This window comes from Leptinotarsa decemlineata, unplaced genomic scaffold (genome assembly GCF_025532065.1).
Source record: "Leptinotarsa decemlineata unplaced genomic scaffold, Ldec_3_MD MMD2_tig00078422_RagTag_RagTag, whole genome shotgun sequence".
NCBI lineage: Eukaryota > Metazoa > Arthropoda > Insecta > Coleoptera > Chrysomelidae > Leptinotarsa > Leptinotarsa decemlineata.
The window spans coordinates 18296754-18321769 of record NW_027412747.1 but is presented as its reverse complement, the minus strand read 5'-3'; the positions used below and the strand labels follow the sequence as shown (position 1 = coordinate 18321769).

Genomic DNA, 25016 nt, shown 5'->3' with positions numbered 1-25016 from the left:
ACAAGTGGCAATTCTGGGCCATATTGAGCTTGACCATACTTTGAGCACAAGAAAGTTAGCATTTGTTTCCGGGGTGTCACGAACTAGCATTCGGCGTATTTTAAAAACCCATAAAATGCATCCTTACAAGATTAAATTAACGCAAGAACTGAATGAAGATGATTTCAATCGACGCTGGCAATTTTACCAGTTGGTTAGTGAACGAGCGGTGGAAAATCCACATTTTGTTTTAAACATTTGCTTCAGTGATGAATGTTCTTTTTTTCTAAATGGCACAGTTAATCGCCATAATTCGCTAACATGAGAATAAAGTAAGTAAGTTCAACTCATAAATTTAATATGGTTCGTTCAAATTAAAAAAAATGTACACAGTTGTTTAGAGAATTTCAAGTTTCAAACGATGTGTGACTCGCCCCCAGTTCCCTATTAAAATTCCAAGGGTTATTCACCCCTCTGCTCCGGGTTGAAGTGACGATGCTGTAAAAAACTGTCCCCCTCCCAATTAAAATCAACCAGTCTAAGCGTTTTTTAGGATTTGCAAGATTAGTACCCAAAACCTCCATGTCAAGTTTTCGATGGCCCACCCTCTATATTTCTGAGTCATTGAATAAAGTGGTTTATCTATAACTATGTCATCAAATGCCTTGCACAACCAACACTTCATTTTGCACTGCATACCACGCCTAATAAGCAGGTTCTTCTTGTGGCCAGTTTCATACACGACCCTTTGTTCATAAATTGGGAATAATTCATGCATTTATGAATAATTTGTAATTTTTTAGGATAGACAAATTTCCATTATTAAGGATAAGAATGGTCCACGTCTCCACAATCTGTTGCTTCCCTTCCAACCAAAACTCCCAATATAGTTTTTTTTGGTATTCAAATTGTCGTGAGCCACCCCTTATAAATAGAACTGACTTAGAAATAAAAAATGTAGGACAATATGACATGAAAATTAATTTCAAATTACCTGAGAAACCTCCGACAGCATACAACCGATCTCCCACAACTGCCACCTCTACATTAGCCCTCGGAGTTGTCAAAGTTGGCCCCATTGTCCAAGTCTGAGTTGCTTCATCGAAAACTTCAGTTGAATTCAAGGAATGAGAACCATCTGATCCTCCGATTACGTAGAGTTTGTTATCAAACACAGCCAAACCGCAACCTCGTCTCGCCGTAATAATGGGTTTGGATGATTGCCAAGTATTTTCTTCTGGATTGTAAACCTCAACCGAGGTCAGACAATTCCAAGCATCGCAGCCTCCGATGGCGTATACCATTTTGTTGTAGGCAGCTACTCCGGCTTGGTAGCGACCTAAATGAAGACAGAGAATAAAGTAAATTGTTTGCTTTTACTGTATTTTTTCAGTATATTCTGGGCTGCGTGACATAGTTACATAACGGTCTGTGAAAGAGCAAACATACAAGGGTGATCTGAAAAGTTTGGGGCTATCCATAAATTACGTCACATGAATTTTAGAACTTTTAGACCTCCCGTCCTTGTCACAGGTTGTCACATTTTTAGAACCCCCTCCCCTGATGTCACGTCACACATTTTTCAAACTCAAGCATGTATTTAAAAATAATCAAAAGAAAGTTAATTCTCAAGTAAACAATAGCAATGTGGGTCTCGCAAACAACCGACGCGACGCAAGGAATAGTAGAAAAGCCAGTGAGCACTGGCTGACGACTTAAACCTATTTCAAACCCTTACCATTCAGAACTCTTTAGAAGTTAAATGTTGTTGCGTGAGAGATTATCTCATAGCGAGAGTGCTAAATTATTAATAAATATAGATCAAGTTCGATTTTTCTTTTAATTTTTCAAGAGGCAGTCTACTACCTCTTTATTTTAGAAACAGTCTGTCTAATACACAAAAAGCACAAAGATAACATCTCGAACTCAACTCAAAGTTATTCCACTCATCTTACATTCAATATTCCTCTTCCTATCCCGTCAATAGCACAAATTAAAAACTCAATCCTTTATAATAGCAAAAAATATTTCTATCATCTCCCCCTTTCAATCAGAAAGTTGACATGCTACAAACAGATTAAAAAAAACTTCTGCTAGATGAAGCTTATTGCATTGAGGAATTTATTTCGAATGACTTCACAACTTATAATTGCAACTTATTAAATTTTTCATCACAGACTTTTACCATAGATTTTTTGAAGTGTGCTTGAGCCATATTAATATCTTGTTTTAATTCTTGACCTTTATAATAATAATAATAATAATATCATTTATTGCCCAACAGGTAACACCCAATTACAGGACATAATTAAATAATACATCATTACTGATAATATATAAAATAAATTAACAAATCATGTTCATTCTTGACATGCTATATGAATATAACATAACAATGATATAACATCGAATAGAAAACAAAAGAAAGAAAACTAAAACAAAAGAAAAAACTGATAGCATAACTATTCATTGCGCTACTTGGTAAGAGTGATTATAATAACTGACTCTCTCACAACACAAAAAAGAAAAAACAGTTTTTATATCACTTTAAGATTTCCATTGCAACTTTTTTTATATGATTCGCCGAGCAGGTATCAATATCGCAAAAGCTGCATATCGAGTTGTAGTTTTCACACATATATTTAATTGGAGAATGCGATATTATGTTTGTTCGTGCTGCAGAGCAGTAAAATGTGAGATTCAGCCGTGACTGAGGTCTTGGCACCCTAAAGTTCAGTTCTGACAGGAGCAAATGGCAGTCTACTTGGCTGTGCAGTAGTTTATGCAAAAAGGTTATTGAATCACATCTTCTCCTTTTTTCTAAAGAAATTAATTGAAAGTGACTGAGAAGACTATAGTGGTCAGAACCCCTAGCTGGATAAATTCCAGTGTTTTTGAAGTACAAGAATTTCCAAAATTTTCTTTGAACTTTTTCAATTGAGGACTTATGACAGAAATAGTAGGGGCTCCAAATAATTGAGCAGTATTCAAGCTTGGATCTGACATATGAGAAATATAATATCTTCAAGGCGTTTATGTTTGTAAAGTTTTGACAATTTCGTGTGATAAATCCTAACATTTTATTGGCTTCGGAAACTTTTTTGTTTATGTGATTGATAAATGCCATTTTAATGTCAAAAAATACACCTAAATCCTTAGTCTCCACACAACGGGTTAGCAAACTACCTTGAATATTGTATGGATGTTCAATATGTCTATGTTTTCTAGTATATGACATGACTTTACATTTACCTATATTCAGATGTAGGTTATTAATTTCACACCAAGCCTGCACATTATCTATATCTTCCTGAAGTGTTATGCAATCATTCACATTTTGGATAGAATTCAGTATTTTCAGATCATCAACAAAAAAAAGTTTCATAGAATTTGTGTGCTTAAATCATTGATAAATATCAAAAACAACAGCGGTCCTAAATTCGATCCTTGGGGTACGCCAGACTTGGCAATTTTGACAATTTGTATCCATTGTAACAAACTATTTGGTTACGGTTAAAAAGGTACGATTCAAAAAAGCCTAGTAGCTTATTACTAAGGCCAATAAGGTCCAGTTTCGAATGTAAGACGCTATGATCAATTTTGTCAAAGGCCTTTGAGAAATCTGTGTATATCACGTCCACCTGTGCTTGATTATCCAATGTTGAGCACACGTAGTGGGAAAACAGTGCTAGATTTGATTCAGTGCTGCAGTGGTTCATGAAACCATATTGAAATTCATTTATTTAGTTGTGTGTTGACAAGTAAATGTGCTTATACAAGATAATTTCAAACGCCTTCACGAAGTTTGAGATAATTGAAATTGCTCTGTAGTTTGATATGTTTGAAACATCCCCGTTCTTTATAATTGGGCAAATTTTGGCAAGTTTCCAAACATCAGGAAACGTTGCTGTATTTAACGATAAGTTGAAGAGGTAACAGAGAGGGGAAGCTAAGACTGAGCTACAGTCTTTCACTATGAAAGATGGTATGGAATCAAAACCGGAAGTCATTTTGTTCTTGAGGTTTTTTATCGCTTCTCTCACTTCATTTACTTTAATGTTTCAGATTGTTTTAGTTCTTAATCCTGCTTTGTCAACAAAACCTAAATTTTTATGACAATAAAGCATTTCTGACTCTGACTCTTCTTGAAAATAACAATTATCTTTCTCGTAGAAATATTACGGGTCGGGAAAATGATGTAATTCTGGAAGTTTTCCATCAGAATGCTAAATATTTGAGAAATAAGCTTGATGCCATACAGATTTCTAATGATCTTTTTGCTAAACTCATAGTACATACAATAGAACTGTTTCGCTAAATAAATAAGGAGCAATAAATTGTAGTGCATCTTTTCTTTTAAGCTTTTAATTAGTTTACTTAGTTCAATTAGTTTACTGTCATTGAACGTGCAATCCATTCGAAATAAACCAGATGATATGAACAATTTTGAACTTGATAATCAGATACAGGATCCTCTGACAAACAACTGATGTATTGAAAACCTTTTTCCTACAGTAGAACAAAAATACTACCTCTCAACATGCGTTTCACTAACAAAGTTAGCATCAAGATGACAAGTCTTAGTTATCTGGTGATGCTAACTTGGTTAGCCAAACGGGCGTCGAGACAGTATTTTTTTCCAGTGTAAGAAAAGTATTTCCAATAGATGTTTTTTGAAAACCAAAAATTTCCTCACATTATTTTGATAACTGAACATTGGCCAAGAAAGGGGCAACCCATTTATACACCAAACTATTGAATACTTCCTAAATTTTGTAGAACTGAGTTCAACTGTTGGAGTAAAGTAAGCTTCATGCGTGACAGTTTTTTAGTTTTTCATCTAATTGAAAATTTACAGATGAACAAAGAAGGATGATATCATAGTGCAAGGAACTGTTCAAGAGATAATTTTTACTCATCTTCGTTATACAGACTGTGTGCTTAGTATACAATGAAATAAGTAAAAAATGTAGATGTAATGATGTAGATAATGTACTAAAAACTATTTTGGAATGTCCTAGGTAGCAATCATCACACCACTCTCCTTAGCAATCTAACGTATGATCAGATAAAAACCTGAGTAAATATGTAAATACTGTGCTAAATGATTTTATAATTTTTTATCTGATCACCCATCACTATACAACTCGTCAGAGCGTACAAAAAAATTTAAAATTACCTATTCCTTGCAACTTTCTGGTCAAGGACTCCTTATTTTATAATGGTGTGAAGATGTATAACCATCTGCCGAGTTACACTAAAGAGATAAATATTGATACCAATCAGTACAGAAAAATGATTAAATAAATTTTGAGTAGTAGACCCTATTAAAGTTTGACTGAGTTCTATACCGATCATTTTTAACTTAGCATGTTTTATGTGTATGTATGTTTCAACCATTGTTTGTGGTTTTTTATTCAGTGTTTTTATACTTAGATTCACATTATATTTTATCTATATTTTTATATTCATATGACATTTATGTATTCTTTTATATTTATTTATTAACTTTGTCAACAAGATTTTTTCTTTGGACAATAAAGTATATTATTATTAGATTACTGAGGAGAGTGGTGTGATGACTGCTATCTAGGACCTTCCGAAATAGTTTTCAGTACATTATCTATATCAGGGGCCTCCAAACTACGGCCCACGGGCCAAATCCGGCCCGCCAGTGTCATCAATCCGGCCCGCCAGTGTCATCAATCCGGCCCGCGACACCCAATGATTTACTGTCATCAATCTGGTCCGCTACAGCCAATGATTACCTAATTGTTGTTACTATTGCTGTGATAAGTTGAAGAAGAAAACACAGAATGATAATTACTTAAGGGCAGAAATTGACCCTTGGAACAAACTGAAAAAATCATTATGGCCCGAAGCCTTCAAAGTTTGGAGACCCCAGATCTATATCATTATTACCTTTTTTTTTTCAATACAACCGTTTAACATACAATTTTTTTTACTTATTTTATTTTCAAGTTTTTAGTTTCTGATTTTGTTACTCAATTCTTCTCATTCTGTTTAGTTAATTTAGTACCTCAGTATTATGAGGTAACATAATTCAATACATTCAAAAAATCCATCAAAACGTTCATTATGTCCAATACCGAACTTCTCGATTTATTCGGCTAAATATAAACAATGTTCAGCAAGCTCTTCATCATTCCTAATGTTCATCAATTCTGTAAATCAATTAACTATATTGAAGCGTGTGTATATAGTTATAGGTATAAGACAGTCAATTGTATATAATTGAATACCCTGAGTGGTAGATGGAAAGCACAACACAAGTACTTTAGTTACTTAGGTGCATCCATCCTCACACTGAGGGAAATATTAACTGTAAATATAACTGTAAAAACTGTAAAAATGATGACCTAAAAATAAATATTGAATCTTGAAATCTTGAATCTTGAACATGTAATTCGCCATTTTGTAGCTGCGGTCATCTTGAATTTGGATTTTTTTCAAAGTGTACTACTATTATTCTAGTCATGCCCTGTCATTTGATAGTTACTTGAGGACATTGTGAAACAATATGTAATCCGCCACGTTGTGGTTGCGGCCATTTTAGATTTACAATGATACAGAATTTATCAAATTGTATTGTCATCAAAACTCAAGGTGAGTACCAAGTATCAGAGCAATCTGTCAATAGGAAGGGGGCCAAACATCAATTACTAAATTTGACCTAAACAAACAAATAGGCCAAGCTATTTAAAACTGAGCTTTTGCATCCACTCGCCAAAACAACAATTTGAGGCTACCCCTTCTAATATCTAATTAAATAAAAAAACTCTGAAATTTATAATGCAGCAAAATCATCTAACCATTTGTCAGTCGGTTGAAGGTCTAATTCATTTCAAAATATACATGCTTCAAAAAGGTAAACTGAATAGTTTTTCAGCACTGAAACATGAATCACATACCAATATTGAGTGGAGCAATAGAAGACCATGTCGACGTCTCCGGATCAAACACATCACACTGCTTTATTCCCACTTGTCCGTTCCATCCACCAATGCAGTAAATCAAGCCTTCCAATGTACACACGCCCATGTTGCTCCTAGCTATAGGCATTTTCGGCATCTTTACCCATTTGCCCACAGATAAGTCCAGCATTTCGACTGAATCCAACTCTGTCGTTCCGTTGCTACCACCGATGGCATACACTTTTTCATTCAGCACGGCGATTTTGAAACGACCTCTGCTTTCTCTCATCTGAGGTAAATTTTTCCAATTGTTGATTTCTGGAATGTAGTGTTCTACGGTTCTGAGACACTCTGTCCTGTCATAGCCTCCTGAAACACAGTCAGAATAACAAGTTTGAACAACAGTTTTGTGGAAAAAATCAGTTTTGTATCAACTTTTACCTTCCATAATCTGAAAAAATAAAAATTGTAATGGCAAACTTTTTAGTTCATCGTGATGTGTTACTATACTCTGTTCAGCCAAGCAACAGAGTGCTTCAAAACATTATCATGCATAGTACACGTGATCTCCCAGACAAGGCTGTTTGTACAGAGTCGCACCAAGGAACAAACAAAATTTTATTTTTTATTTTTAATAACATGCGGCTGGGCATAGAAAAATCTTTAGGCGGAGCGTAGGGACACAAATTAGCAGTTTCTTCGGCAGTATCAGTAATTAACATTTTAAAAATTTCAAACTTTGATAAAATACCGTATAAGTACACACCACAGGCGTTAAAACCTAACTGACCACTGACACTGTAACAATGAATTCTGTCAGCCACTTGCAGTTAAAACTCATTGGCCAGAGAAAGGAGGTTTGTTTATTTTACCCAATAGATATTTTACCCAATCATGCTTTAATCACACATCTATCATTGTTTGAGATACTTGTTTTGTTGAATGGATTCAGTTTACTAAATTCAATGTTTGAAAAAAATCTATTCATCAGTAACTCGTGATAAGAAATAAATTTACTTATCAACGTTAAAATAAGCGTCCATACAAATTTTTTGAAAGGAAAAATTATTAAATAAGACAAGTTATTGATAAACAGAACGTTTTTTTTGTGAAACGTATTTCGAATTTGCACAGTAACATATCGGGGTGAACTAAAAAGTTTGCCTTTCTATAGACAAAATGGTTAAGGCTTTCACACTTGCCTTTCTACACTTGTGTAAAATCCTTCATTACATTTTCTTTTTCAGATCATGGAAGGTGAAAATCCCCAAAAATGGTCGATGAAAATGTAAGTCCAATTGTCTCAAAACTGATCCACTGTATAGAAGCAGAAACTCAAGAAAAAATATATTATTTCAGATTGGCGTACCACAAGGTTCTGTGATGGGCCCAGTTTTGTTCAATATTTATAATACTATATTGTTTGAAATCTGAAGGTGAAATTCATTTTTTTGATGATAGAATTATTATATGTACTGGTGAAACTTGGAGAAATTTTAAGAGAAAAGCAAAAACAAATTTTAAATTCATCAATCAATGGATGTCGATGTTTCTCTCTCTGTGAAATTACGTCAATAGTGAAAGCTTCTCGGTTCTTCAACTCTTGATATTTCAAGAAAATTACCGTGTAATAAATTATGTTTTTTTGGCTTCACTGTTTATATTCACTTTCAAGGATTGGTTTGAAGCATGAAAAGGTGTATGGATGAAAAAGGAAAATATGCTGAAACAGAAATCAGTTTGTTCCAAAAAGTTTTTCATACCTTGTGTAAAAACCTAAAAGGCGGCCCTAGTATGTTACCTGTGACCTTAATATTCTTCCATCATTTTTTGATGTGATGATCAAAATGATTTGGATTTCATTCAGTGCTATGAAAAATGAAAGGGCTCATAAAATTAACATTTATGTTGTCGTCGACATTCATTTGAATTTGTATCAGAAAACCAAGTAAAATATTTGTTGATAAATAAATTTTCGTGTCATGAGTGAATGAATCTAGATTTTGGAGATTTATGTTTGAAAACACAAGTTTCTTTATCATTTTTTGGGATATAACTGTTCGAAATAATGATGTTCTATTATTTGTCAATACTCTACAAATACATAAAACATCCACAAATCTTTTTGGAAAAAAAACCAAAATTTTGCAATTTGACAGATTTTACAGGATACAAATATCCTGTAAAATCACTCAAGCTATATCACTCAAGCTATAACACTCAAAAAGGATTTCAATTTTTTGTTAGATCAGAGAAAATAGGATTTTTGTTGAGTTGTGTGAAATAAAAAGTATAACATATGAAATTCAGAAATAGTTCAAATTTTACATTAATCACTACTCACCGCACACAATGAGGGTATTGTTGAAATTTCCACAGCCGACAGCACATCTTTGACTGGACATATTGGCGAGGGCACAATATAGATCGGGTTTTTCTTCACTGGCAGGCCTGCTGGCAGTTGGAGTTTGCACAGGAGAAGGTGTAGAAGGGGTATTCAGTCTAAAGATCAATTAAAAAATGATTGATTGTCCTGTACAATAATAACATTACGGTGATAGTTTTCCTATAGGGCAGGAATAGGTTGAAAAATAAAAAGTCAATGTTTTTGTCAACCATCACTCTAAGATATAATTGAAAACAGAAATCTTGAAGAGGATCTTGTATTTAAAAAAATCAAAATCTACAAGATATGGAAGTAAATATCAGTAGAATTAAAACTAAAATTTAATAGACGCTATGATGAAATTCCTGAACGATTGAAACCTGAAGTTGTAAACAAGACTTGATGTGATTCCTATGTGTGCATGTCCCATCCTTAAAAAGCTTTTTTTCAGCAGTCTACCTATTCTGTGCAAAGTCACCCTAATCAACCCATGGGTGTGAAAAGTATTGCCCCAAAACCCCATCCCTTGTTTAGGAAATTGAGGAAAAAACGTTCAATTGCTGGTTATTATGGACCATGCTCTGGATAGAAAATAATGGTACAGGATTTGTGTGAGACAATTGGTGCAAGCCTCAAGGTCAATTGGTGCAAGCCCATCTACATTCCAGCCGGTTGAACGACACTAGCTTGCTCAGTTGGGCCACAGCTTTCGTGCGTTCGTGCTGCTCGTCATGAAAAATGGTAGGCATTTGAATTGAATAACATATAACGTGAAATTTATAGTAAAACTTTGTAAATCCGCAACAGAGAGCTTTTCTCTCTTACAACAAATGTATTGAGACGAAAGTATGTCACGTACACCGGTTTTAAAGGGTACAAACGTTTCAGTCATCGAAGATAATCCACGCCCAGGACGTAATTTCAACTTTGAAAACATCGACAGAATAGGCAATCTCTTCCGTCAAGATCGCCGTTTGAGTATCCTTGCAATTGTTGAGATTGTAGAAATTGACAAATAATCAGTTGAGACAAATATTATACGAATGTTTCATTATGACAAAAGTATGTTTCAAAATAGTGGCTCAAATCCTCTAGCCTGAAGAAAAGGTTTCGCAAATGAGAATTTGTTCTAAACATCTCAAAAACATTAAAAACTATTCTAAGCTGATGGAAAGAGTAACTACATGTGACGAATCATGTTTTTTTTAACTGTGAATGATATAAAACCGTATTTTTTCCTAAGTGTTACCGTGAAAAATAGGTCAGATGAAAGTTTTAAATCATGCTATTGTCTGAAAATTGTTCTTATAGTCAATAACGACTATTACCTTGAAGATATGCGCCGCTTGCGAGAGAATCAATAAGAATTTTTTGGCCAAAAAACAACATATTCATGCCTCAGCCACCGTATTCACCAGACTTAACCCCTTGCGACCTTTTCCTGTTCCCAAGATTGAAGAGACCCATGAAAGGACGGCGTTTTGCGATGATTGAGGAGATAAAAACAGAATCACTGAGAGAACATACCAAACGCTGACACAAGTGTACTCTGAAGAGAACAAAATAGATATTGATGCATGGATCAATATTTTTTAAGAAAAATGAAAAACCCCTTTTTTCGAATAGGCCTCATATAAATTGTTTGTTTGTAGAAGCAAGTTAACATGTACGAGGGTTACCTTCTATATTTCGGTATTAGAGAACAAAAACAAATATTAATAATCGAAAATCACTTTATTGTTTTTCAAAATATTCCCCATGAAGGTCTATACACTTTTGCATGCGTTTGAACCAATTTTCGAAGCACTTTTGCCACTCTGCTTTGCAACCGCTTCTTCAGGTGTCAAAAAACGTTGACCTCTCAGTTTGTTTTTTACGTGCGGGAATAAAAAGAAGTCATTTGGTGCCAAGTCAGGACTATACGGCGGATGACCCAACAAAACGATGTTTTGGGTGCTCAAAAATACAGTTGTTTGAGCCGATGTGTGAGAGCTCGCATTGTCGTAGTGAAGAGTGATCCGTCTTCGCCGGTTGGTTTTTCTGATTTCTTGGAAGACAATTGGCAAACGAATGGTTGTGTATCACTCAGAACTGACTGTTCTGCGTTGTTCTAGTGGTACGGTTGCGACATGTCCAGTTTTTCCGAAAAAACAAGCGACCATTTGCTTGGAAGTGCTTCGCGCGCGAACAACTTTTGTTGGATTTGGCACATCTTGAAACTCCCATACAGTACACTGCTGTTTACTTTCGGGCTCATACGCGTAAATCCACGATTCATCACCTGTCACGATGTCATAGACGTGTTCCGAAGCACCGCGATACTATTTTTTGAGCATTTCCTTCGACCAATCGACACGAGCCTTTTTTTGAGCGATTGACAAATTGTGTGGGATCTAATGCAAACAAATTTTTTTGACAGTCAAATGGTTATACAATATTGAATGTATGCTGGTCCCACTAATGCCTATGGTTATCTCAATCTCATGATAGGTCCCATGACGATCTTGCAATATCAGTTCGCGCACAGCATCAATGGTTTTCGGAACAACAACTGATTTTGGAGGACCTTCACGAAATTCGTCTTGGACTGAACTAGGACCACGTTTGAATTCACCATACCATCGATAAACACTGGTCCTTGATGGAGCTTCTTCGCCAAAAATTGAATTAAGTTCATCCATGCACTGTAGCTGAGTTAGTCCACGTCGAAAGTTGTAAAAAATAATCGCATGAAAATGTTCACGATTTAATTCCATTTTTGGGCCGAGATGAATCTTTTAAGTTACTGTAAACAACACAAATAGCGCTCAAAAATGTCCAACTCTACGATAGAGCTGTCAGTTGTCAGATTGCAACACTAGGGTTGTCAAATCCCGAAACATAAAAGGCAACCTATCGTATCTTTGCAATGATAAAAAGTAAAGTATCTTGGGTGTCATCGTCATTAACTGCTTGTTCATCGGTTTCGTGTTATGGGTAGACAATGTTAATAACTCTCCGAGCTATGTATAGAGCATCATGGCTATTCACAATCCGTCGGACATGTAACGTTTTAGAATCAACCCAATATCAACAACAAAACAAATAGAAGGCTCTCATTGACATTTGACTGAAAATATCAACTCATTCACAATTGGATTAGTCGAGAAGCCAACTCCAAACCAATTTGGAGGTGTACTTGAGACGTGAGGCAAATAAACTGAAACATAGGAAATTTCCCTTTCACAAACGAAGAATAAAAACTTACCTGAGTTGTATCGAGAGCGTCGACAGTTTACCCCCCAGCGTCACTAAAGCCAAAAAGCTATGCTCGCCGACGCTAGCCGAAGCAATCAAGTTCCAATCCGGTTCAAGTTCGTGTTCCAATTCCTCGCCGATTTCCCTATTATATATCAATACGCGAGGCTTCGAAGGCTGCCCCAAAATCTTCCTATTGGGCTTCGAATTCACCTGCTTGTCTTTCAGCGACAACTTCTTGTAGTCCTGCACGATTTCAGTGTCGCTTATATCTCCGGTGGGTAGACTAGAACAGTCCTGCAAGGAGTTGTCTATGGCGAGGTACAGCATGAACGTTTTCTCAGAGAGGCCAGACATGTTGATGTGGTGATCGTTGACTTGCCGCTTGATCCATTCCAAGACGAGCCGGCACAGGGAACTTTCGTTGACGAGAGACATTTCTTCGCGGGATTGGTTCAGAACTTCGATTCGAGCGCAGTAAAGGTTCAACACATTGCTTGTTTGGCTGATCTTGGTGAACTGAAAATAGACGAAGTTAGTTGTCAGCAAACAAATTAATTATTCAGGACATCTCAAAAGTCATGGAGTTCATTCTCAATTCGAAAAACTATATACGGGGTATTTGATAGATACCCTGGTAACAACAGTTAGGTGTATAGTCTAATCAGCAAGTTCAAAAATATGAAAAATAGAGATAAAAGGTCCTAAAAATATGAGAGACAGCTCATTCGATTCGGAATCACCTCTAGAAAAATTGTTTTTAAAGGATTTTGGTGCAGGTAAAAAATTGCAATTGTTATTAACAAAATAAGATTTTACAAAAACGGTATTTAGTATATTTATATTCAAACAATTTTGAAAAAGCTCGTTAAAGAGGAAGAAATTTCCGATACAAAAGTCCCGACTCCCGAAACTCTGTCTCCATTATTTATAATTTTAATTTGACGTTGAAAATAGGGTTCAGCGCGGCTGTTACGGCATACGCGCGCTGCCGCTAAAGAGAGTTTATCAAAAGAAATAATTTTTTTATAACATAAAATGTCATTTTGAAAATTTGAAAAAAATCTAGTATCTTCTTAACACTTGAATGAATTGAGTCCCGTAGAAAAAAAAGTTTTATCACCATTTTTTCAAAAGTTATTCAATTGTTAACTAACAAATTTTTTCCCAATCTCCGTTGGCATAAATAATGGGATAAAAGGTATGAATAATTGACCTATAAATTTTAAACTTCGTGAAGCCCTTTTGATATACAGTGTGTCCAAGATAAGGATCCTAAGCATGGGAATCTCAGTACCTGTTGGAGATACAGCTTAGGTTAAATTAGGAAAAAGTTGTGTTCTTTAAAGCTTATTTACATGCCGTTTAGAAACTCGAAGAATTTTCATGGCCTGCTGAGATATTTGGGAAAAACGAGAATTTGACAATATCAATTTTATTTTTTTCTGACTTTATTTGAAAAGATATCAAAAAACGAATAACACTTTTTCATTGGCACTTTTAAGGTACTACAGGATGGTATTTTTAAATTTTATATCCGACGTTTCGTTTTCAAGAAACCATCATCAACTTTATTTTTTTATATGACCCGAAACAAAAGTACACCCTGTATCTAATTCCATTTTTTATTACGAATTCAACGATGTATCACATGCCATTGTTTTCTTTTTAGTTTAAAGGAAAATTACATTTTTTCTATTTTTAAAAAAATCTTTAAGTAGGCGTTGCAAACAAATGCTTTGACGTAAATACCTGTCACCGAGCCTGTCAAATATTATTTAATTACACGATAAAATAGTAATTGTCGTTAGCCTGTTTGTCGAGTTGTTGTTTTTAGAGTTATTGTTACTGTTGTCGTTATTATTGTTTATTGTTAAATAGATAATATTGTGTTATTATCGTCGAATATGCCGGGTGAGCATTATAGCATGAAGAAAAGTTTGACATGCTAACGTGCTACATTTTGTGCCACAAAAATACTGTAAATACAGCAGCAATGTATCTCAATACATATCCAGAAAGAAAGCAGCCATGTAAGTCCATTTTCTTAGAGCTGGCTCGAAATTCAAAAGAATATGGTTCATTTAAAAAGCCTGTTTTATCTCGAAAAAAGGAATCTTCAGAAGAAGCCCAAAATAATGTTTTACAAGCAGTTGTTGAGAACCCTGAAATATCAACTAGGCAAATCGAAAATAATGTAGGAGTAGCCAAATCCACAGCTCAATTTATTTTGCGTAAAAATAGATATCACCCCTATAAATTTAGGATTTGCCAAGGACTTAAACCAGGGGATTTCGAACGGCGCCGAAATTTTTGCGAATGGTATACACGCGCGTGTGAAGAAGATTATAATTTCCCTTCAAAAATAATATGGTCCGACGAAAGTATGGTCACTAATAATGGTATCTTCAACAGCCGCAATACGCATTACTGGGCTCAGCAAAATCCGCGTGTTAAGAAAATATCAAGACATCAAGAACGTTTTGGGTTCAATATGTGGTGTGCAATTTTAGGAACTAAAATACTAGGTCCGTTTTTTTACTATAATTCTTTGATCGCCGAACGATACCATCATTTATTGCACAACTATGTAGAAAACTGTTTAGATAATTTACCTCTGGCAAGGTCAATAACTGTTGGTTTCAACAAGACGGTGCTCCTGCACATAATTCTAGACAAGTTCGACAGTATCTTTCGCAGCGATTTCCTGGAAGGTGGATTGGAACCTTTAGTGAAGTGTCTTGGCCAGCGCGATCCCCTGACTTAACTCCTCTGGACTTCTTCATATGGGGTTTTGTTAAAAACCGGGTTTACCAACATTCTTTTGAAACTGAACAGTAGTTACGAGAATGTGTAACTGTCGCATTTAACAGTATTACACCAGAGATGTTACGTGATGTTTTAAGTTCTACAGTTAGAAGATCATACTTATGTTTGGAAAATAACGGAAACCTGTTTGAACACCTCCTTTGAATTAAATAAAAAATGCGTTAATTTCTTTGTTGTTTTCATTACTTTAAAAAAATCATTATTAACCTACTTAAAAATACATTTTAAAAATAGAAAAAATGCAATTTTCCCTTAAACTAAAAAGAAAACAATGACATGTGTTACATCGTTGAATTCGTAATAAAAAATGAAATCAGATACAGGGTGTACTTTTTTTTCGGGCTATTTAAAAAAATAAAGTTGATGATGGTTTTTTGAAAACGAAACGTCGGATATAAAAACTAAAAATACCATCGTGTAGTACCTTGAAAGTGTCAATGAAAAAGTGTTATTCGTTTTTTGATATCTTTTCAAATAAAGTCAGAAAAAAATAAAATTGATATTGTCAAATTCTCGTTTTTTCCAAATATCTCAGCAGGCCATGAAAATTCTTCAAGTTTCTAAACGGCTTGTAAATAAGCTTTAAAGAACACAACTTTTTCCTAATTTAACCTAAGCTGTACCTTCAACAGATACTGAGATTCCCATGCTTAGGATCCTTATCTTGGACACACTGTATATATACTTCATACGATCCTGCGATAAAAGTTCATAAAAATTTATTAATTTGTTAATTATGATTTTTTATAACTATTGCAAAATGAAATATCTAAAAATTGTTGATATTTTTTTTTTCAATTGATATTTAGCTATGTCTGTTTTCACATTAAACAATGGCAGTTATTAACATAGGATATGAATTTTTTACGTGATTTGTTTATTAAATTGTTTAAAACAAATAGAGAAATTCAATATTTTTGAAAAAAAAAATATGACACTTTTTTGTATATAGCTGGTTTTATAATTTTTTTCTGCTTCAGAAAAAAAATATAACGTTGGTCAATATTTGTTCATAAAAAATTGTTGAACTAATAAACAATTAAATAATAAATAAAAAAACATTTTCTTTCCAAACTATGTAAAAGTATAAATTATGATTTTCAAGAACAAAATTATTTCTTTACTAATTATTTAAGCAATCGAAATATAAAAAAGCGATTTTAAACAATTAAAATAAAATAAAATATTTAAACACTCATAATTATCTCTAGACAACAAAATAGCAAAAAAAAATTCAAAAAGGTCAATAGATTCGGGATTTATATTATATACATATAATAGTGAGAAAGTCGGTTAGTTGTTGAAATAAATATAAATTGTTGAAAAAAAAATCATAACTACTTGAAGACGACATATGCGAAGCTCCATTCTTGGAAGCAATAACATGGACGTCTGAAGATGCCAGCTACTCGCTTTGGCGAAAAGTCAGGAAGAATTTCCAACATACGACGGCAAAAAAACAACAAATAGTTTCACTGATCACTGAGTTTTACTTCTATTTACATTTAAAATATATAGTTTGTGAAAATTTACTTTAAGAAATTGCTTCATTGGCAATCTAATAGCAATACCGAAGTTTTTGTAAAAAAGCATTAAAATTCTATCGTAGAAACTATAGCAAGCCATTACATTTTCAGAAGAATTGACACATTTACCTCGACACAATTTTTTCATCACGAATGAGGAAAGTTCAGGTATAAAAATGTATGTCCTAGTTTTTTGGGTTAATTCATTTTTTAGTATCTCTTTCAAGGCATGGGTATATATAAAAATTACATTTTCTTTTACAGAGCCAGTTAATCAAAAGTAATTGAAACAAAGCATACTCGAAACACCTACAATATGTAAAAATGGCTTTGAAAAAACTCTAGTGAGGTCAATTTTTTGTGTGTGAGCATGAGTAGACTTTGGGGTAGTTACAGGTTCATCCTTTATTTACCGAACACACTGTATAGAGGTGCTTATCGTTTTTTATGGTTTTCAAGTCGTAAGATTTAAAGAAAAAAAAAGCAATTTAGGGAATAAGTCCATACGAACTGGTGGTACACTCGGCATAACATAATATATAAACAATGAAGAAATATATTTTTAATAATATAAATTGCATATTAACTGTCAAAGCTACTTCAACATTTACTTCAACTACTCAAGAAATCAGGACAAAAAAATCATGATGAAATAAGATTTAGGAAAATTTTTGAAAATGAATTTAGTTACTTCGTACCTCCTTTGCAATAAAATTGTCGACCTGCTGGATGAACTCCTTGTTTCTGGCAATTCCCGGCAAAGACCGAATCTCTATGCAATTATCAACTGACAGATGTTTGATCAAATGCTGGGCACATACTCTTGTAACTCTCTCCATCTTCAGATTGTTGGCTGCTACTAAAACAGCTTTGATCTAAACAAAAAAAAAAACAATGTCTTCAATGTGAAAAAAGAAACATACATTTCAAACAAGTATGTTTCATTTAATACTCTGCTATATCAGATATCTTCTCCAGCAGATGGTGCTGGTAAAATATATAATTATATAATAAGTGTTGTGGTCCCAATTATGAATAACCAAATGCTGTGAGGACCTAAATACATTGGGGAAGGAACTATCAGTGTTGACGATAAATTTAATAGATTTGAAAAAACATTTCAAAAATACTTTTTGAATACAGTAAAATTTCATGTTCATGTTCAAAAATGGTACTAATCGATATGAAACAGATTACCAACAATGATTTAAATAATCTATCTCAGCTCCAAATTAGTTTTCTAACGGATTAGATCGCATTTTTGAAAAGTTGAGCGTGGAAGCATCCTTCAAAACTTCTTTCTCACCTCAACAAATGTTATAAACTCTAAAGACAATATGTTAGAAAAGTCTTGGATAAAAGAAATGAGCTCTGAGGGCAGTGACGAAAAATACATCGGTCAGACTCGGCGAGCTATTTAAAACACGTTTCAAGGAACACGCAGCATACATTCAATTGCGAAGACTACAGAAATCTAGAGTCGCTCACCGCGCATTGAAGAACGGCCATATAATAACTGACAACTGTCTGAAATCGTTGAGATTGGTTCATGACATTATTATAATTCATGACATGAATTATTGGATTCTTCCGAAAATCTAGAAACAACAAAATGTGGCATGAGAACTACGAACAGTGACAAAGATTCCGCTTCAAACAGCCCATCGGTTACCTTTGAATGTATCACTCTGTTAAAATTAGTGGAAACATACAAGAGAAAATTTCCTGCGAATTTCTGTCAAATCTGTTTTTCTGTTCTACCTGAACTCACTGATGCGTGTCTGAAAGTGAAAGTATATCTGTTATAATGAGTGATTTTTTTGCTGGTATCTTTTAGGCAACACTGTTTTTGATCACGCGTGAATCGTGTCTTGTGTCATTGTCAAACTTGTTCAGTTTGGTCTATAATTTTACCATGAATCGACTTAACGAAAGAACAACGCTTGCAAATTATTGAATTTTATTGTCGAAATTCATGCTCTGTGAAGAAAGTGCATCGTGCACTTCTTCCAATTTATGGGCAGTTTCGTCGACCTACTGAGGGAGCTATTCGGAAGCTTGTGACTAAATTTCAAACCCACTTTACATTATTGGACATTAAACCACGCATACGTAGTGTGAGGACCGAAGAAAATATTGCGGCTGTATCCGCCAGTGTTCGAGATGACCGTGAAATGTCGATTCGCCGCCGTTCGCAGCAATTGGGCCTCTGTTACTCCACTACGTGGAAAATTTTGTGAAAGGATTCGGGTGTAAAACCTTACAAGATACAGCTGGTGCAAGAATTGAAGCCACACGACCTCCCACAACGTCTAACATTTGGTAAACGGGAGCTGGCAAAGTTTGAGGAAGATCCACATTTTTATCAAAAAATTGTGTTCAGCGACGAGGCTCATTTCTGGTTGAATGGATACGTTAACAAGCAAAATTGCGCATCTGGAGTTAAGACCAGCCACAAGCATTGCAAGTGCTACCGATGCATCCCGAAAAAGTCACTGTTTGGTGTGGATTATGGGTCGGTGGCATCATCGACAATGGCCGGAACGTTAATGTGAATGGCGAGCGCTACCGTGTGATGATTGACGACTTTTTGTTGGCCAAAATGGAAGAGTTAGACATGCCTGACATGTGGTTTCAATAAGACGGTACCACATGGCACGCGAAACAATGGCCCAATTAAGAGCCGCCTCCGGTGAACAGTTTGGGACCAGTCAATTGGCCGCTAGCTCGTGTGATTTAATGCCTTTGGATTATTTCTTCTGGGGTCATGTTAAGGCTCATGTCTACAGGAATAAACCATCAACGACTGACTCTCTGGAAGCCAATATTGAAGCATTTATATGTGAAATACCGGTCGATGTGAGAGAGAGTGTGCCAAAATTGGATCTTGCGCATGGGCCATCTGAAGCGGAGCCGCGGACAACATTTGCATGAAATCATTTTCAAAAATTAAATTATATTGATCGTTCTCTCGATTCCAATAAAGAGTTTATCAATTTTTCAAATTTATTTGTGCTGTTTTGAAAATAAAATCCTATACCTCTTGAAAAAATCACCAGTTATATAAAAATAGGGGCCCGTTTAATCTATTTCATCTCCTGAAGATGCCAACTTAGTTGGCAAAACGCGCGTCGAGAAAAGCGTTGCAGTTCTGGTTGGTGGGATTCTACCTTTTATCGCTGCCGAGTTAATGTAATAGCATGTACCACAACTCAATGTGACTCGTTCAATGAATGTACGTGGGTTGTTAAAAAAATAAGGTAAATGTTAAAATTTCCCGTGCTACGTAAGCGATTTTTTTCTATTGGTACACTCGTCTCGAACATGTGTTTACACTTTCAGCTGTTTAGCATAGTTAGTCTTTTGGTGAGTCATTAAATGTTTTGCATGTTCGGCGACTTTCTGCTATCGAAAAAATGGATCAAGAATCTGCATTCAGTTTTGTGAAAAAATAGAAAAGTGCTCAGGAACAACATGAAATATTGATAGTGGCATACGTTGATTGTACTCTGAGTGAAAAAAAATGTTGACAAATGGCACAAGCTTTTCACAGAAGGTCGAGAAGAAGTGAATGATGACGCTCGCCCTGGACACCCCAGCAGATCAACAAACGTTGAAAATGATAATACACCTGCTCACTTGTCATTGTTTGTTCATAATTTTTTGGCCAAAAACAATACCGTAATGATGCCTCAGCCACCGTATTCACCAGATTTGTCCCCATGCGACTTTTTCCTGTTCCCAAGATTGAAGAGACCCATGAAAGTACGGCGTTTTACAACGATTGAGGAGACAAAAGCCCAATTGCTGAAAGCTAAAGGACATACCAAAAAGTGCATGAGATTAAAAAAAAATGAAGAAAGTTCACCTTACTTTCTGAACAGAGTAGTACATTCATGAATAATATAAAAATAATGACGATGAATATTCGACAACGTAAGTGGTTCAACTAATTGCAAATTACTTTCCAATCATTTAACCTAAATACATGACAATTTTCTATGTAGGTGTGAATATACACTTCATCAATATCTACTTGAACGGGAAACGTCATTTAGTTGAGTAGGTACTGCAAGATAAATTTAGAAATTATATCGCTCCGCTGTTTACAGATACATTATTTAGTTGCATCAAAACATATACAGAATCAGTTGTATTTATGGATACTAAAACAGATTATAAGGCTCATAAAAGAGATTAATTCGACAGAAACAATTTCATTATTAACAAAACATACTGCACACTTGGATAAATATCAACATTTCTAAAATTCATTTTCGGATAATTATCTTGAGATTGCATCTATTATTTAAAATAATTTGATGATGTGTGACCAGGAAATAAAGCGTCTCATGATTACATTTTATGTGGTCTATTTTTTATCCATTTGGACGAGTTTTGAAATTGCATTACAGTACAAATTTGAAGTTTCGCTATACACTACCCCCTTTCCTGAGGGGGTAGTGTGTAGTTTTCGAGACCTGATCCTCCTTCTGCGCTGCCATGATGTCTTGCCTCATCAAGAAGGTAGTGTCATCCTCAGAAGCTGTTAACGACCGTACCACACCATGGTCAGGTGATTCCTCAAATTGTCTGTCCATATTCCTGGACACAGGTTGATACCTTCCGGGTCAAAGGGAACCCGAAGCGGCGGGAGGCAGGGAAGTTTATCTTCCTATCAGAGCTATCCATAAAGGAGTCTCTGCCCACTACTTCATCACATCTGGCGGAAAGTTCTTCTTCTATTATCCTAGCGTTGATAAAATTAGCATCCGGCTGTCAAGCTTTTTTTTTCTTAATTTGAAAATAGGAAATCCTTTTTTGGGAAAGAAAGTTTTTGGCTTTCTACTACTCCATCTGATACAAAAAAAAAGGGATGAGAGAATCTTCCAAAGTTTCAAATTGATTATTTCCTTCCTTTCTTTGGAAGATTCTCTCATCATTTTTTTTTGTATCAGATGGAGTAGTAGAAAGCCAAAAACTTTCTTTCCCAAAAAATTAATCATTCCTAAAAATATAACCCCTTCAATTCAAAGGAAATCCTTATATAAATACAAGTCTAAAAAGGTAAAAATGGTATACAAAATATTGAAATATAAAAATTAAAATATAAAAATTCTTCTAATAATAAAATACGTTCAAATAATATATGAATACAAGAAGCTAAAAAGCTAGAAATAGAAATGTGTTCCTGAGAATATTGTCCCATAACACAGAACAAATTAGGAGTATTCGGAATAGTTAGTTCCATATTACAATTATACTAGGGTATAAAAACAATTATTCGAGTGGGAAGGTAATGAAATATTTAACATATCACAATGTAACACATAAAAGCTCGAACCAATAAAACAATTCGATGATGTGAAACATAAAAATTAAAAAAAAATCCGAAAATTCATAGAGTACGTGATGTAATATATATTTTCAACTGAGCCTTGAATTAATATAAAGTAACAGCATCTTTAATGTGGTTACCATACCACATGAATGTGGTTACCATACCTCTGAAAAACAACGATTTCATAGATTGCTTTGTTCTTGTCCTAGAAATGTGGAATTGATTGGTGGTTCTTGTGGTCTTCTTGAGAGGCTATTTGCGTTTCCGTGACTCTTTTCTTTCCGAAGTTTCCAGAAAAACTCTTCAAACTTTTTGTAGACTCTCTCAAGCTTTTTTCCACGCCCTTAAATTTTTTTTCCGACTCCTTCAAGCTTCTCTTCAAGTTTCCTTTCAGACCCCTCAAGCTTCTCATCGACTTTTTCCAACCCCTTGTTTGTTTCTTGAAATAATTTTCCAAATTCTTCGTGAATCAATTCCTGTACCTCTCCTTTACTCATTTGGGAAGATTTTAAATCTTCAAATAAATGGAAGCACCGCTTACTGTCTTTTTTTTGTTTCTTCTCAATATTTACCAATAATTTACGATATTCTTCTATGTTTCTTTCTTGTTATTACAGAATATTAAGTATTAATTCACGGTCTTCATTTCGGCGTAATCGTTCTTCCTCCCTTCTTCGTTCATCTTCCTCTCTTCTGTGTTTTTCATTCTCCGCCAGGCTCGCTTGCAAAGCCTAAAACATTTTCTCAAGCTTTTCCATCTCATACTAATCGATACTCCTTGTTTTCACCATAAAACAGAAACACTTCAGTCAATTATTCCACTTCCTACACCAAATGTTACGTTTTTTTCCGCGGGTTTACCAGTAACTGAGTACACTGAACAATAATCAAACTTATCTTTATTCCACTTTTATTACAACAAAACACTTCAATTAAAACTTCAACTATTATTCAAATGTCTATCGCCTTATTAGATCGCTCCGGGTACAGCACTGTTACGTCCACTTGATTGTCTCGATGGACGAGTAATATGGCGCTTATATTTGGCAATCGAAGGCACTGGAACATTCCTCGGAATTCCATGGAAGCCGATAGCATTATTTTCGCAACATCTAGTACGGCAGCGAACATCGAACATTCGAGCGCTCTTAGCTACGTCACAATTGGTTTATGACTACCAGTGGCGGCAGGCGTTATTTTCTTTAGGGCATGATTTACAAGGGATTGAAATATATAGGGTGTTTCATTAAGCGCTCCCTATCTTCAAATACAACAAAGTGTCTGTGTGAGATATCATCAGAATTTTGTATTCGTTCGGAAGACCTATTGATGCCTTTATGTGTGGAATATAACATCGTTCAAATGCCTCTGTGTGGAACACATCCGAAACGTCCAATTTTCCATAACTATGGCCCAAGTCACGACGCAAAATCGGCTGCCTCGGATTCTCCTGCACACTCTCGCAGACAGTGACCACGTTTTTGGCAGATTTTGCGTTTCATTAACGTACGGGTATTGGTCGATAGTTTACTGAATCAGTGGACTCAAATTTATCCACCATATTGCGAATAATCCTCTCTGTAGGACGATTATGGTGATCGTAGAATGGGCGAATTGTGCGTTACGTTACCCGCACATGACACCCATTCAGTCAAAACAATTCAATCATTTGCACATGTTGTTGAATGCTATATACGTCCATAGTAATTTGACAAAACAGACTGAATAAATGACTGAATACAACTGGCCGATTCTTGATGAAAATCCATATTAAAACTCATTAATGCAGTTCAGTGTATGATTTTCAGATGTCGGGGTTTTTGTACAACCCTTTATAGTAAAAATCATACAATGAACAGTATTAATGAGTTTGAATAAATGACAACATATGTCAAGATGACCGTTATCAATTGTCAAAATTCGGAAGTCCATGTTGGAAGGCCCTATTTTACTTAGTTTGTATTGTATCTACACCACCACTATAGGACATTCACGTTAAGAAGAGAAAGACGTCATTTTTGGTAGTTTTGTATATCCAACATAACAACTTTAAAATCCCCAACGAAATGCGTTCAATAGCAATGAAACTAGTAAAATTTCATTTTGTAAGTTGCTCAACTGATAGTAAAATTTCACACGTAGCCGAATTGAAAAAAACTCAAACCTGTCAGTCTTTCTTTTCTTTTCAGAACTAATAATTTCTTTTGATGAGACCTGCGTATATTCAACATGCCTAAAACATTGTCGAAACAGTCAAAACAAAGTTGAATTTCAACTTAGTAAATTAATAATAAGTAAGGTTAATAGCAATAAAACAAATCAGCAGTACAAAAAAATTTGAGAGTTCGAAATAGTCTACATGTTGGAAACGCCATAACTTGTCATCTTGTGACGTCATTCTCTTCTTAACGTGAATATCCTATATTTTTGTTTCTCTGAGCTGAATTTTTACTTCGAATGATTTTTTCGATAAAATACTCACTTGTTGAGTTACTCGCGAAAAACCGACTGAAAACAAGGGTTGAAAAATTAACATTTTCACTCGTCAATAAGTCGAAACGTAATGACTACTATAAAAAAACTTTATAGAACAAAAGTTTCTCTGAATTAGTCAATCTCTCTATCTCCGGACTTACCCCTGAGAGAAGGAGTAGCATCCATCTTCAGGGTAAAAGCTACGTTGGTTACAGAATCAATTTTGAAGTACAGACCGAAAATACCTACCACAGAGAAGCGACAAAGACGGCCATTTTATGTCCCTTTTTCGTAGACGCATGCGTCGA

At 34.9% G+C, this 25016-nt stretch overlaps 1 protein-coding gene across 2 annotated transcripts in view; it reads right to left on the bottom strand.

Annotated features, from left to right (window-relative positions):
• The window catches only part of LOC111510585 (influenza virus NS1A-binding protein homolog), an 89418-nt gene that overhangs the window by 5644 nt on the left and 58758 nt on the right, over positions 1-25016 (bottom strand). For both annotated transcript variants that reach the window (XM_074186140.1, XM_074186141.1), the window contains 5 exons: positions 17591-17767; positions 12548-13056; positions 9259-9416; positions 6912-7283; positions 974-1318 (listed from right to left, as the gene is read on the bottom strand). In XM_074186140.1, coding sequence (XP_074042241.1) covers positions 974-1318; positions 6912-7283; positions 9259-9416; positions 12548-13056; positions 17591-17767 — 1561 coding nt within the window. The remainder of the gene's footprint in view (positions 1-973; positions 1319-6911; positions 7284-9258; positions 9417-12547; positions 13057-17590; positions 17768-25016) is intronic.